At 35.8% G+C, this 14964-nt stretch overlaps 1 protein-coding gene across 3 annotated transcripts in view; it reads left to right on the top strand.

Annotated features, from left to right (window-relative positions):
- GABRB2 (gamma-aminobutyric acid (GABA) A receptor, beta 2) overlaps nt 1-14964 on the top strand; it is a 273205-nt gene that overhangs the window by 216111 nt on the left and 42130 nt on the right. For all 3 annotated transcript variants that reach the window (XM_011947716.1, XM_011947713.1, XM_011947714.1), the window contains exons 7-9: nt 8150-8287; nt 10010-10162; nt 13474-13718. In XM_011947716.1, the coding sequence (XP_011803106.1) occupies nt 8150-8287; nt 10010-10162; nt 13474-13718 (536 nt within the window). The remainder of the gene's footprint in view (nt 1-8149; nt 8288-10009; nt 10163-13473; nt 13719-14964) is intronic.

The raw sequence follows: 14964 nt of genomic DNA, 5'->3' as shown, positions 1-14964 counted from the left end.
AAGAGTTCTGGCTGACAAGTGTGTGTCTGTCTCTGCCTCTCGAAATATCCCAGTGACTCTAATTGGCATTGACTGTGCTCAGTCCTGTACTTTTGCAGAGCACACAGGCCTTTGCATGGAGTGGATTTCATTCTGATGGTGGACTGACAGACTTCTAATTAAGGTCACTCAAGCTAGTCATGAGAAGAATGCTTGCCTTCTGGCTGAACATTCAATCATGCTGCTTCCCGGAAATATTTCTCTCTCTTGCTCCATAAAAAGATAATTCTATCTCTATGTTATGGCCACTTTTTTCTCTCCTGGAAACATTTTTGGAGGGAAAAATGGTTAACTCACTGAAAATCAGAATCTGTCTCTGAGGGACTGTGGATCTTCTCCAGTGCTTACCTGGCTTTCGAGGGGACACAAATAAAGAGCACTGTGTATAACTTCCCTAAAATGTGTGAATAATTGCAGTCCAATATTTTATGGAATGATTATACCAGGGAGGGTATTTTCATATGCTAAAAAATGTATATGGTTAAATAAATTTGAGATATTCCAGGAGTAAGTAAAATTAAGCAGATTACTTATTGCAGGTTTTCCTGAACTACTGTTTTAGATGTTTCATGACTTTATAATAGGGAGCCAAATTGGGTAGTTACTCCCAAATATATTGATTGTGTAACCCTTTTCCATGAAGCACATTACAGGTTAGTGTTTCTGAGAATGGAAATCAAGTTTTACTAATAGTTATTTACAGACTAATAATAGTAACTATAAAACATTTTAGATACAATTGGAGGGTATGTGCTAAATTATTTTATGATGAAGTATTTTATTCAAAAAGTGCTGTGATGTACACATAAAATGCTGTGATGTACACATTAAATTTATGCACCTTTTAAGATGGTTCTTAAAAGATTGAAACCACCATGATTAGTGTGAACTATCACAATAACATTGACCCATAGTTCTCATTGATTGCCAATTGGTTATGATGACAAAATTAACAGATTAAAACAACTGCTATGTGACAATTGCTATACTGGATACAATCCTAGAATATTTACCAATCCAAATGAGAAACAAAGTTTAAATAAGTAATGAGAGAACAATAAGTCACCTTAATTTCCCACTAGAAAAAATAAATAGTGGCATTAATTCACCTCTTCTAAATGTTCTCATTGGTTCCTGCTGTTTAATATCTTGGCACAGGTTTATATTTTTTGCACAGTAAAACAATTCTAAAATGAAATATTGACTTAGTAGATAACAAAATAGATATGTAGATTGACAGTAAAGAGAGAAAAACCTTTTTAAAATGCTATGTTATATGATCAGGTAATGTCACAATTGTGAGATCATATTTAGTTATTATGTAAATGCTTTAAAATGGTATTTCTATTTCTTAGATCCCATGTAATACATATTTTTCATCAATGTTTGAAAGAGAACGTATCTATCATTCATATCATATATATATATATTTTATAGATTTTTATATTTTTCCTTCCTGATCAGAGGCTTGTAACATTTCATATAACTTTAATTTCTTCAGGTGAATGCCAGTGAATTTGTATTTTACTTTATTTATAGGCCTTCTGAATTATTATGTGTCTTGTTTTTGATGATAATACAAACTTATTTAATGACTCAGTTTCTGGAATCCCATTAATAAAATATAAATGATGAGTTTAATTTGCAGTACATTAATGAAGTACTTCAGTGCATTTCCTTCTGATATCTTTTTAAAGAAATCAATTTTTTTTTTAACTCATCATTATTATGAAACCTCTAAAAGTCAGATCAGGTATATTTGCACATGTTTTCTTTTAGTTTTTAATCACTTTAAGAGACTGCTAAATATTCCTCCAGAGAATATCCAAAGAAAAGAAGAAAACGAGGTCTGCTTTAAACGAATCCTATGAAGTATATCGAGTTGTCTTTTAACTTGACCATCTTGGAACTGTCATGGAGCTCATTGCTCTTTCATCTTCAGAAACCAATGATGCAATAGCAACATTTGCTTTCCATTTGCAATCTTCTATTCTCGGTTAGCCTAAAATGAAGTCAAGAGGATTGGATTTTCTAAGACTAGCAGTAGCCAGAAGTAAATACAGTGTGCTGTTTATTGTGTCAGATTCCAAAGCCCAAAGCATCAAAATAACTTTGAAACTTTTTATTAGCAATTTCCAAAACGTTGGAGGGTTCTATAAGTGTGGTTGAACAGCTATGTTTTCCATTGTGCAAATTATGTGTATTCATTTAATAACCACAAAATAGGACACGAAATATGTTTTGCATTCATTTTTAATAATTCTAATTTGAATAACTATCAACTGAAATATTCGTTATTATCTGCTGGTGCTGTTCTAAGCATTTTACATCTTTTTCTGTTTTTTTCTGCCTGACAGCTCTGTGAAGTGGCTATTATTATTATATTAGGTGTCACAATTTACAGGTTAGGAAACAGAAGACAAAGAGATGTGCAGTAACTTAGGAAGAACTAATGCATAGGGAGAGATATATAAGGAAGAACCTTGAATTATTCTTAAGAATTCTCTTTATTAGGTGTTTCTTTACTCACTCAGAAAATGTTTATTTAGTGCCAACTGTGTGCCGGCACTATACTAAGAGCAAGAGGCAGAAATAAAAATGCAATACATGATCCTCTACAATATGTAAACATCTAGAGAAAGCATTTACATAAAGCAACAGAAACTCAAATTCACGTGTGCATTAAATAATTGCTTTATGAATTTAATAATGTTTACTGAGTGCCTACTCCACACAAGGTATTGCCTAGCAAACACTGTCATTTTACCAAAAGTTTGCAGTTCTTAATAATGTTTCTGCTGTTGGAAAACTAAGCAGTGTCTCTTATATAACCTGGTTTAAATGCTATAAACATTCGCATTCCTCTACCTACAGATAAGTTTCTGTTATAATATTTATAGCAATGGATAAAAGAAGGTAAATACTGAGGAAGATTAGGAGGAAAGAAACCTAGAGGACTACATATACTCTGTTAGTTTAGACCTAGTTCTTTATGTAAGAAATACTGAGAGTTTCATTTTTCTTTTCTCTTCTTTGGAAGATGACTGCATTTGTTTGTACAAAAATGGACATTTCTTGAACATAGCATGTATTTTTTATGGCCTATTGGTGGGGCAGGGAATGCAGTGGAAAAAATGCTTTCCTTGAGGTCAGTCACATAGATATGGCGTCAAGTCCTTACTCTGTCACTTGCCAAATGTGTGATTTTTAGCAAGGTCCTTAATCTCTCTGAATCTCAGTTTTCTCAACGATGAGTTAACGACAAAAGTAACTAACTTGCAGGATCAGGGCTCATTATTTCAAATAATGTATATAAATACTGTTCACCTATAAAATGATTGTTGTGAAGATTAAATGAGATAATGAAAGTGAAGTGCTTAATAGACTTCCTGGTAAAATGAATAACAGCACTCAATAACTGCATTTATTTTAATTGCTATCATTATCTTTTTCATTTGCTAGACAAGTGGTTCTCAGTGTTTTTATGTGTCATCTACAATGGAATTATCTGGAATGCTTATCAAAAAGAAAATCAGATACCCAAGCCAATTCCTGATTAGCTAAATAAGAATCTCTGCTGGTTTCTTGGGCATCTTAAACCCAGTGTCCTTGAAGTAGAGGCCTTAGCTCTCTGTAGAAAGGGATGGTGTCTAGTTAACAAAGTGCCTAGCATATACCACCAACTAACGCAATAAATGGCAGTTGCTACTTTGCAACATGCTGCCAGTTATTATCCTGGAAAATCAAGGAGAATCTTGGTTAGGAGTAACTTCATGGGACATGATTACCATCTTTTTTCATAAAAACCTTTTTTCATGTTTATATAATTAAAAAATTTACAGTGCATTTCTGAGTACTTGGCTTGATTTTAGGAGCTGTAGTCCTTTTGTTATTTTAAACTGGTTTATCAAAGGTAGGATTGTCATTGTCTCTGAACTATTTCATAACTGAGAGGTATGGATAAAGAACTGATAAGAAATTGGATTACATTTGACATGGAGCCTCAGACTGAGCATTTTGTCACCACATTAGGAAACTTGAAATCATAGGAAAAGTACAGTTGTCCTATGGGATAGGCATCTCACTTCTCAGGATTGGGTAGAGAATTTTAGAGGGAAGTGAGGGGCTCTTTTCTGAGAATTTGCCTACTGTTCAACTCACTTAATACCTGGAATGTATGTTGAAATCATGAGTCTGAAATTTACTTTTATGTATTTATTTATACATATTTTTAGAGACAGAGTCTCACTCTGTCACCCAGGCCAGAGTGCAGTGGTGCCATCATAGCTCACCGCAACCTCAAATGCCTGAACTTAATCCTCCCACCTCAGTCTCCCCAGTAGGTAGGACTACAGACATGTACTACTATGCCTGGCCAATTTTTTATCATTTTTTCATAGAAACAGGGTCTCACTATGTTGCCCAGGATGGTTTGAACTCCTGGCCTCAAGTGATCCTACTACGCTGGCCTCACAAAGTGCTGGGATTACAGGCATGAGTCACTGTGCCCGGCCCTGACATTTACTTTTACATGAAAGTTACATAAAAAAGACTTTCTACCAAAGCAAATGACTCTTTGTTAGATCATACTAATAAAATATTGCTGGTGTATAATCAATTAAAACTCTACAATTTTGATTTTAATATAGTTTGTGGTATTTGCAAGTAAAGAAGCCTTTTGAAAAACGTTAACTATATCCAGAGGCCTTCAGTTGTGGTATTAGAATTTCAAATGCTCTATAACTCTTCCAAAAAACTGTAGTTCTGCATCAGATAAAGTGGCTACTCTTATGAAAAAAGGGAACTGCAGATTTCTAGAAAAGCTAAACCATTTGTCAATTTTGGCTTTTGCTGCCGTTGCTTTTGGTGTTTTAGACATGAAGTCCTTGCCCATGCCTATGTCCTGAATGGTACTACCTAGATTTTCTTCTAGGGTTTTTATGGTATTAGGTCTAACATTTAAGTCTCTAATCCATCTTGAATTAATCTTCGTATAAGGAGTAAGGAAAGGATCCAGTTTCAGCTTTCTACTTATGGCTAGCCAATTTTCCCAGCACCATTTATTAAATAGGGAATCCTTTCCCCATTTCTTGTTTCTCTCAGGTTTATCAAAGATCAGACGGCTGTAGATGTGTGGTATTATTTCTGAGGACTCTGTTCTGTTCCATTGGTCTATAGCTCTGTTTTGGTACCAGTACCATGCTGTTTTGGTTACTGTAGCCTTGTAGTATAGTTTGAAGTCAGGTAGCGTGACGCCTCCAGCTTTGTCCTTTTCACTTAGGATTGTCTTGGCAATGCGGGCTCTTTTTTGGTTCCATATGAACTTTAAAGCAGTTTTTTCCAATTCTGTGAAGAAACTCTTTGGTAGCTTGATGGGGATGGCATTGAATCTATAGATAACCTTGGGCAGTATGGCCATTTTCACGATATTGATTCTTCCTATCCATGAGCATGGTATGTTCTTCCATTTGTTAGTGTCCTCTTTGATTTCACTGAGCAGTGGTTTGTAGTTCTCCTTGAAGAGGTCCTTTACATCCCTTGTAAGTTGGATTCCTAGGTATTTTATTCTCTTTGAAGCAATTGTGAATGGAAGTTCATTCCTGATTTGGCTCTCTGCTTGTCTGTTACTGGTGTATAAGAATGCTTGTGATTTTTGCACATTAATTTTGTATCCTGAGACTTTGCTGAAGTTGCTTATCAGCTTAAGGAGATTTTGCACAGCAAAAGAAACTACCATCAGAGTGAACAGGCAACCTACAGAATGGGAGAAAATTTTTGCAATCTACTCATCTGACAAAGGGCTAATATCCAGAATCTACAAAGAACTCAAACAAATATACAAGAAAAAAACAAACAACCCCATCAAAAAGTGGGCAAAGGATATGAACAGACATTTCTCAAAAGAAGACATTCATACAGCCAACAGACACATGAAAAAATGCTCATCATCACTCGCCATCAGAGAAATGCAAATCAAAACCACAATGAGATACCATCTCACACCAGTTAGAATGGCCATCATTAAAAAATCAGGAAACAACAAGTGTTGGAGAGGATGTGGAGAAATAGGAACACTTTTACACTGTTGGTGGGATTGTAAACTAGTTCAACCATTATGGAAAACAGTATGGCGATTCCTCAAGGATCTAGAACTAGATGTACCATATGACCCAGCCATCCCACTACTGGGTATATACCCAAAGGATTATAAATTATTCTACTACAAAGACACATGCACACGTATGTTTGTTGCGGCACTATTCACAATAGCAAAGACTTGGAATCAACCCAAATGTCCATGTGTGACAGACTGGATTAAGAAAATGTGGCACATATACACCATGGAATACTATGCAGCCATAAAAAAGGATGAGTTTGCGTCCTTTGTAGGGACATGGATGCAGCTGGAAACCATCATTCTTAGCAAACTATCACAAGAAGAGAAAACCAAACACCGCATGTTCTCACTCATAGGTGGGAACTGAACAATGAGATCACTTGGACTCGGGAAGGGGAACATCACACACTGGGCTTATCATGGGGAGGGGGGAGGGGGGAGGGATTGCATTGGGGAGTTATACCTGATATAAATGATGAATTGATGGGTGCTAACGAGTTGATGGGTGCAGCACACCAACATTGCACAAGTATACATATGTAACAAACCTGCACGTTATGCACATGTACCCTAGAACTTAAAGTATAATAAAAAAAAAAAAAAAAAAAGCTAAACCATACAGCTTGAGCTGTGCTGTTTGATGTAGATTCTCCAATTGAAGGTATCCTAGTTCTTTGGGGAAAAAAAAAACATTTTTTTCTACCTTATTTTAAAGATTGAACTGCCTCTCTTTGGAGGAAAGAGAGGTAGTTTGTTGACAATCATCTGGGGCTAAGAGTCAAGGATTGGTATTCTTGTCATCCCTGTCACACTGACTAGTCACATGTCAAAAGGCAAAGAATTTAAGCAGTCTTTTAAATTTGTTGGGTTGTTTTTGGAAATGGCAGAGCAATATCCATCTTGCCTGTCTCCCAGACTTGTAAAAATCAACTACCCAGATGCAAAGTTCTTTGAAAAGATAAATGTGATATCTCTTCACATGAAATGTGGTATATGCTTTTTATTTGGGGTTTTTTTTGGAGGGTAGATGAATTTATAAGATATTATTAATATTCACTGGATACATCCCTGTATAGCACTGTTTACAATCTAATATGTGCTTATTCATTGCTCTTATATGTTTGCTTACTAGCTAGGATTATATGTGTGCTCATTTCTTAAGATTGTACTCCACCCTGTGAATTGAGAGTATCATTAATAACAGAGAATATGTCTTTGTTATACAGAATCTCATCCCCAGCAACAGTGTCCTGATATGCATAGTAGGTGTTTAATAAATAGTTGTGGAATGAATGGAAGCATGCCTCCAAAATGCACTGTGCATGTCCAATGTACACTATGCATTTATATCTACTCCTCAAAGCAATTGAAGTTAATGTTGTTTTGAACTTTTCTGAGGAAGATTTTCTTTGAAACTAAATATGTTACAAAGTCAAATTTGAAAATCAGCTACATGAATATTGAACAGATGATTCTTCGTAATCACTTTTGGCTTGAAATTCAAATGTATTGTAATTCATATGCTTTATATTGGGGGAGAATTTGTTAATATTTAGCATTATACTAATAGTTTAAATTATTGTTCTCTTATTTTATCTTCTCATAAAGTAAAACTAGGGTTTTGTGATGATGTTATATGATAATGTGATAATGTTTGATAGAATGGGATTCATAATCAGATAAACCTGAGTTTAAGTCCCAACTATACCACTTCCTAGTTGCAAGAGAGTCTATACTGTTAATTTCTCTAAGCTTTTGTAAGTCTAGTATAGGCCTAATTATACTACCCTAATGAGATCATCATGAGGATAAAATACAGTAATAGACTTGAAATGTTTTGTATGATACCAAACACATAACAGCCTTTAGCTGTATCTTTATATTATTTATATAGTTCATCTTCTAAACAGGTTTTTTTTTCTGTTTTGTCTGTTTTTTTGTTTTGTTTTGTTTTCTGTATTTGTGTGTGTGTGTGTATATTTCCTTTCACAGATGGATACACAACTGATGACATTGAATTTTACTGGCGTGGCGATGATAATGCAGTAACAGGAGTAACGAAAATTGAACTTCCACAGTTCTCTATTGTAGATTACAAACTTATCACCAAGAAGGTTGTTTTTTCCACAGGTTTGTATCATGGAAAAGTGTTAAAGGAAAATAATCTTCACCATATTATGTTAAACGTGTTCACTTATATTAGAGTTATGTCCCAGGGAAGCACAATGACTTTAGAAGACAAATCCACTGAAAACCCTCAGTTTCCCATGAAGCGTTTCGCTCCACTAGGGACCCATACTATTACTTTCCAGAAGCCACCCCAGCAGAGCTGAGAGGATCATCTCAGTGTATCTCATTTGCTAGAGAAGCAACTAATTTTTAGAAAGAATACAGGAAGAGAAAGAGGAAGACCTGACTCAGAGCTCTTCCCCAACATTATAACATTATGCTTCCCACAGAATTGATCATAATCCCTTGAATCACTGGGAGAGCCAAGTTGCGGTTCATTCAAGTCTGATCATGTGAAATTCCCCAAAGACAATGGGAGGAATTCATATTTTCTTCAAAGGATAAGAATTTCTTTACACAGTTTTACCTCCTTTGTGAACAAAAAGCTGTTTCAGGTATTAAGATTATCCCGAGGCCTTTGCCATCTTTATCCTTCCAGTATGGAGATTTTAGATGGTCATACTTGATTTCATCAGCAAAATTTTTGCATTTTTGTAGCAATAAAGCTGAGGCAAGTAATTATTTGGTAGACACTCATTTAGGTAAAAATATTAAACCCACAGGGGTATCCTTCTTTATATTTTTCTTATTGAAATAAACCCCACAGGCACAGAAATAACTAACACTGTAATGGCTCTTCTGCTAAGAAGTCAGATACTTTTTGTGCCTGCAAACCACTTCAGGCAAAAACTGTGTGACTTAATAAAAATACAAAGTTGCCTTTAACTTTAAAACAACAACAACAAACAGAAACTTTTACTAAGTTTGAGGTCTGCTGAATTCCTAAAAAATCTATGAAAATGAGTTCCTACTTAGAATATTCTTACTATCATATTCAGACACTTAGCCTAGCCCTCCCAAAACTAAACAAGGCTTTCTTCCAAACAGTGAGAATATCCTCTCCCTGGCTACTTATCATGTGAACTTCCTATAGTCTAAGACTGTGCTCTGTTAGTTATCTTGTTTTATTAAAGGGTTGTTCCCCAGGTCATCACAATCAAAGGACCCAGATTTAGGAAGCTGATTCTTTAGTTTTATCTCCCACAAATATTGCTCAAAAGCAATGATTCTCCACCTTCTGGTGGGTCAGGTGTACTTTTAGAACTCCAATGGAAGCAATGAAACTCTTAGAAAAGAATGCATATACATGAAAACCTACAAAAACCCACATTCCCTGAAACATCACCACTGATCACAGACTTAAACTTTCTGTGGCTTGAGAAGAGTTTTCTGTTACTATGACCAGAACATGCAGCCTCACTCTCATGTAAGACTAACTTAAAGGATGAACTTACTAAGGAACAATTGAAAGAGTGAAAAAAAGGACTGTCTCAAATTGTCCTAACAATTACAGAGGAGGACTATGTTTGATTCACTCTATGAGGCTGAGTAGGGAAGAGCTGGAATTCTTTTAATTACTGGTGAGTACGGGATGCTTTCCACACTAAGTAAACTCCTGGTAATTAGAAACTCAGGGCTCTCAGACTACTTTTGCAGAAGAAAGTGTCCTTTACCAAGAGCTAAATCTGAATTGAGAGACAATGTACTGTTTATGGACCGTTAAAGAAAAGTATCCTATAAATATTGATTGATAATGATGATGTTCTAAAATTGCTTTTCTAGGTTCCTATCCCAGGTTATCCCTCAGCTTTAAGCTTAAGAGAAACATTGGCTACTTTATCCTGCAAACATATATGCCTTCCATCCTGATTACCATCCTCTCCTGGGTCTCCTTCTGGATTAATTACGATGCTTCAGCTGCAAGGGTGGCATTAGGTAGGCCATTTTATTACTGCTTGTGGACTTTGACTCTGTGTGTACATGTCTGTGTTCGCATGCACGCATTTTCCTTATCCTGAAATTTGTGATGCATGATGAACTGAATCTCTCACACTGCAAGAGTTTAGCTATGAGACTTTGGGTGATCTGATTCAGCATTAAATCAATTAAACATGAAGTAAAGCTCTTTCATGTCAGTATTAGTTAACCGTATAGCTGTTGATAATGAGATTAGTCCCACCAGTTTGATATTTTTATTGAAACATATTTCATGTAATGTTGCTTGCATAATTGTTCAATTTGTATCTGTGCTTCTTTACCTAAGAAGAGCTCCTTTCCACCTTTTTTTCTGCATGAAAGACAAGAAAATGTGGTGTGTAGCAAATGGATAAACAGAAAGAATTCTAAAGTCTTATTAACATTTCAGAGTAGCATGGCTAAGGCAGGAGACAACAAAGTAAGAATATTGAGAAGTAATCTGTGGCATCTCTCATCTTATGCTTGATTTTTTTTTTCTAACAAATACAAGAGGAGAATAAATTACATTTCATGAACACTTTTGTTATTAACTTCAGATAAAGTAAATTAATGGCCTTTTACACAACCTTGTTTATTGTGGATTCTGACTATTCCCTTTAAAATGTTGAATTGTTCACTTTTACCATGAAACCTCAATTCAATCATTACGTCCTTAGAAGAGCCACTCATTTATTATTCAACAAATAATTGTTAAATACCTAATATATGCTAATTGTACTAAGCACTGGAGATAGAACAGTCTTCTGAAAGTTATATCTAGCAGTAAAAGATATACAATAAATTTAATAACCACATAAATTATACAATATGGTAAATCTATAGAAGGATATAAAGCAAGGGGGCATGGGTCTGCTAGGAGTTCAGTTTAGAATAATTAGGGCCGACTTCACTCAGAAGTTGTCATTGGAGCTAAGACTTGAAGGTTAAGAGCAATGTGGATATCTGGGTGATAATATTCCAGATGACTGCAAAGGCCCTGGGTGGGAGCAATCCAAGAGTGTCAGCAGGAGGCTAGTGAGGCCAGGTGAGTTTAGGAGAAGTAGCAAAGACAATGTTAGTGAAAGGGGCCTAAAAGATCACAAAAGGGCTATCACAAAGGGATGGTAAGCCACGGCAAGGTTTTGCTTTTATTTTGAATGAAATAGCCATTGAATGAGCATAAAAGTGGCATGATTTGATTTCTGTTTTAAAGGGATCACTTCAGCTACGGGGTTAAAATTAAATTATGTGGCTCAATGATGGAAGGAAGGAGAAGGAACGACCTCTCAGGCTGAGTTGAGCACCTGTGATATATACACTTGCAGTACCATAGACCTGCTCTGTGTTTAGACTAACCACAGTTAAAACTTATGTTTACTGAGTTGTGTGATGTCCTTTTCCCCTTCAGTAATGAAAGATCCATGGAGGAAAGGTCCATATCTAGCTTTATATCTGCAGTGTCTTGCATGGGGAATGGTGCTCAGTAAACAGTTGCGGAATGAAAGAATGAATAAAATTTGCAAATATCCCATTTTTCCAAAGTTGAAACATGTCTTTTTTGTATCTATTACAGGAAGAATGAATAATTTATTAACTTTTTAGAAGACATTTTTAAAATGTCTTTATGTGAGCAATTTTTTACTAGGTTCAGAAATACTTCAAAATGAGATTTAGATAAATAGTAAAATCAGCAATGTCAGTTTTATTATATACATATGATACAGGATCATCCGTAGTTGAAATGATGAAGAGAAAATTGAAACTGGAAAATGTCTCAAAATGATGGCTATACAGAAGACATGAGAAATGTAAGATACCTGTATCTAAAGCAAGACCAAGGTTTTATGGATGTGCTCTGAATCAAATGCTCAGATTTATTTTTTCTGTAGCTGTTTCTTGGTGGAATATAGAAACAAAATAGAAACTATGACATTATTACTAGTGAGATAAAATTAAATCAGAAAACTATGTCCCCCAAAAGTCATAGGAATTAAATTTAACTTACAGCATGTGTTAATCGGATAGTGTTTAAGGGCCTGGATTCCTGAGTCAGAAAGATTCTCATTCCAATGGCAACTCTACGACTTTCCATCTGTGTGATCTTGACCTCTGATCTTTGTCTATTTTCACGTCACTATTTTGCTACAAAGCTGGACTTTATCATACTCAGGACCTTGGACTTTCAGTGCATTTACCTTCCAATTACAGCTTAGAGGGAAACTACTTCCCACTGTCAGAGATACCAACTCAACAGGATGAACAATTACAGTCTGACCCAGTGTCACATTTTCCATAAGGAGTCCTAGAATGCATCTGTGTTATTTATCTGGGCATTATATACCTAATTGTCCAGTCCATATACCTGAGGACTGTGATTCCTGCTTCTCTGTTACCCTCCACTTCTAATTCCCAAATGTTTATAATCATTTATTTATACTGCCTGTATAATGTATTCTTTAATTTCAATACCCTTGTTGTTACTTTAATTGACTTCACTTTCATCATTCAGTTGGATTACTCTGAAAACCCTCTTAACTGGCGTTCTTTAATCCTGCCATGCCTGCTTCTCCCCATCCTCCACACTGCCACCACAGTGATTGTTCTAAAAGCAAATTGCCCCCTTGCTTGAAGCTGGCCCCTGCTCCACATTGCCTTTAATTTTAAGTTCAAACTCCCCCATTAGGCTCCCTGTATGGCTCATAACCTCCACTCTTCTCACGATTCTTCCCATGCTGTCCTGCAATGTACCCACAATGATTTTCCTGAGATCATGGTAATGGGCTGTGTACTCTCCCCGAAATCCAACCTTGATATAAAAGCTCTCTCCACCAGCAGTCCCCATAAGTTAAACATGACTTTTGACCCCCAGATCTGGACTACCTGGGTGACTTTCACTCATTCTCCAGAAATCAACTTAAAAGTCTCTATTTCCTAACCTCGTCCCTGCCACATCAGAAAGCTGACCTAGAGTCCTCTTCATATTCTCAACTCTCACCTTACACATGTGCCCATCATAGCATTTAATTCACATTTTAAACCCCCACTAGATATATAACTATGAATACAAAAATTTAATTAAAAGAAGTGATCAAAATGTTCAGTGATCACTGTAAGTTAATTTGTTCCTGTCTCCATACCCTATCATAGGGCTGGCATAAAATAATAAGGGCCTAATAAATAGATTGTGGCATATATGAATGAGAAAATGAATATAGATCACCTTTCCAGCTGTTATGAAAGAAGAAAGGAGATAGGAACATTATTACTCTAACTCTCCCATTTTTTTTCAGGAATCACAACTGTCCTCACAATGACCACAATCAACACCCACCTCCGGGAAACTCTCCCTAAAATCCCCTACGTGAAGGCCATTGACATGTACCTGATGGGGTGCTTTGTTTTCGTTTTCATGGCCCTTCTGGAATATGCTTTAGTCAACTACATCTTCTTTGGGAGGGGGCCCCAACGCCAAAAGAAAGCAGCTGAGAAGGCTGCCAGTGCCAACAATGAGAAGATGCGCCTGGACGTCAACAAGGTAAATTCAAAGGGCAAGCCCTCCTTGCTTCTTAAACTCATGGAAGAATGCTAGCAATACAGGTTGATGACCTTGTTGAGCAAATGAGGAAACCAAGCCCAGGGAAGAGAATGGGTCATTTTCCCCAAATCACACAAACAATGAATGATGGAAGCACAATTACAGACCAAACTCATGACACAAGATTGGGATGCCCTTTTCATTAACAGGAGGAGTGCTCAAAGATGATAAGACCTTTATGATTTTTTCCCACATATGAGTATAGTGCCTGTAATTATTTAAGCTTCTTCAAATTTATTCACCTAATTTATTTAAAAAGGAAATTTAATGTCACTTCAGTCAGTATTACTTGCCGGACAATAGTTTTATATATATATATATATATATATATATATATATATATATATATAACAAATTTAAAAAACTATATCATTAAGTTCTAATTTATACTAGATGAAGTCTCTGGTCCTTAAATCTGCATTCTCTTTGACTTAAAGGAAAGATAAACAAGTATAGAGATGTGTTACAGACCAACCAAGCAACAAACTGAGACTCTTCCTTTGAAGTAATCAGAAGAATATAAGAAGAGTAGGGGGGAAAAGACAAAGAATTTTCCCCTTAAATGATAATGCCTTGCACATATACCACTTATCATTCCAGCATTTGACTATATGAGGCCACCATCTTGCTTAAGTCAGACATGGTCAAATAATTCCCACAAAACTGTAAACCCTGTTTATTTGTTAAGTCAGTAGTTTTCAATCATAGGTGCCAATGGAATGACCTGCACAGATTGAAAAAAAAAATACTGTAGCCTTGGTCCCTTCCCCAGAAATTCTGATTTGATTTTCTTGGAGAAACCATGGGCATCATAATTTTTAAAAGTTCCCTAGGTTTTTCTAATTTGCATCCAAATCTGAGAATCACCACTTTAAGGTTTTTGATGGTAGTCCCGGTAGAGCCAGCTCTCTTTACTCTCTCTGTTAAACTTCACCCGGCTTCCTGTTATAGCACTTTCTGCACTAACAGAATACTTTTATATGTCTTTTCCCAGAAACCACATTTAGACCTTTAGCAAAAGCCAAAGAAAAGTCTGATTTTCATATCTGTCCTAAATACTGTTTATAAAGTAGTGTGTAATATTGGACCAATAAATAGTTCATCATGATGGGACTAGGAAAACAATCCTTTTAAAACATCTGGAATTATTAATTATAACAAAAACTGATTATTTCTCTGATGTTTT

The sequence above is a fragment of the Colobus angolensis genome, unplaced genomic scaffold (genome assembly GCF_000951035.1).
Source record: "Colobus angolensis palliatus isolate OR3802 unplaced genomic scaffold, Cang.pa_1.0 Scaffold27, whole genome shotgun sequence".
In the NCBI taxonomy this organism is placed as follows: domain Eukaryota; kingdom Metazoa; phylum Chordata; class Mammalia; order Primates; family Cercopithecidae; genus Colobus; species Colobus angolensis.
This window is presented reverse-complemented; position numbering and strand designations above follow the sequence as displayed.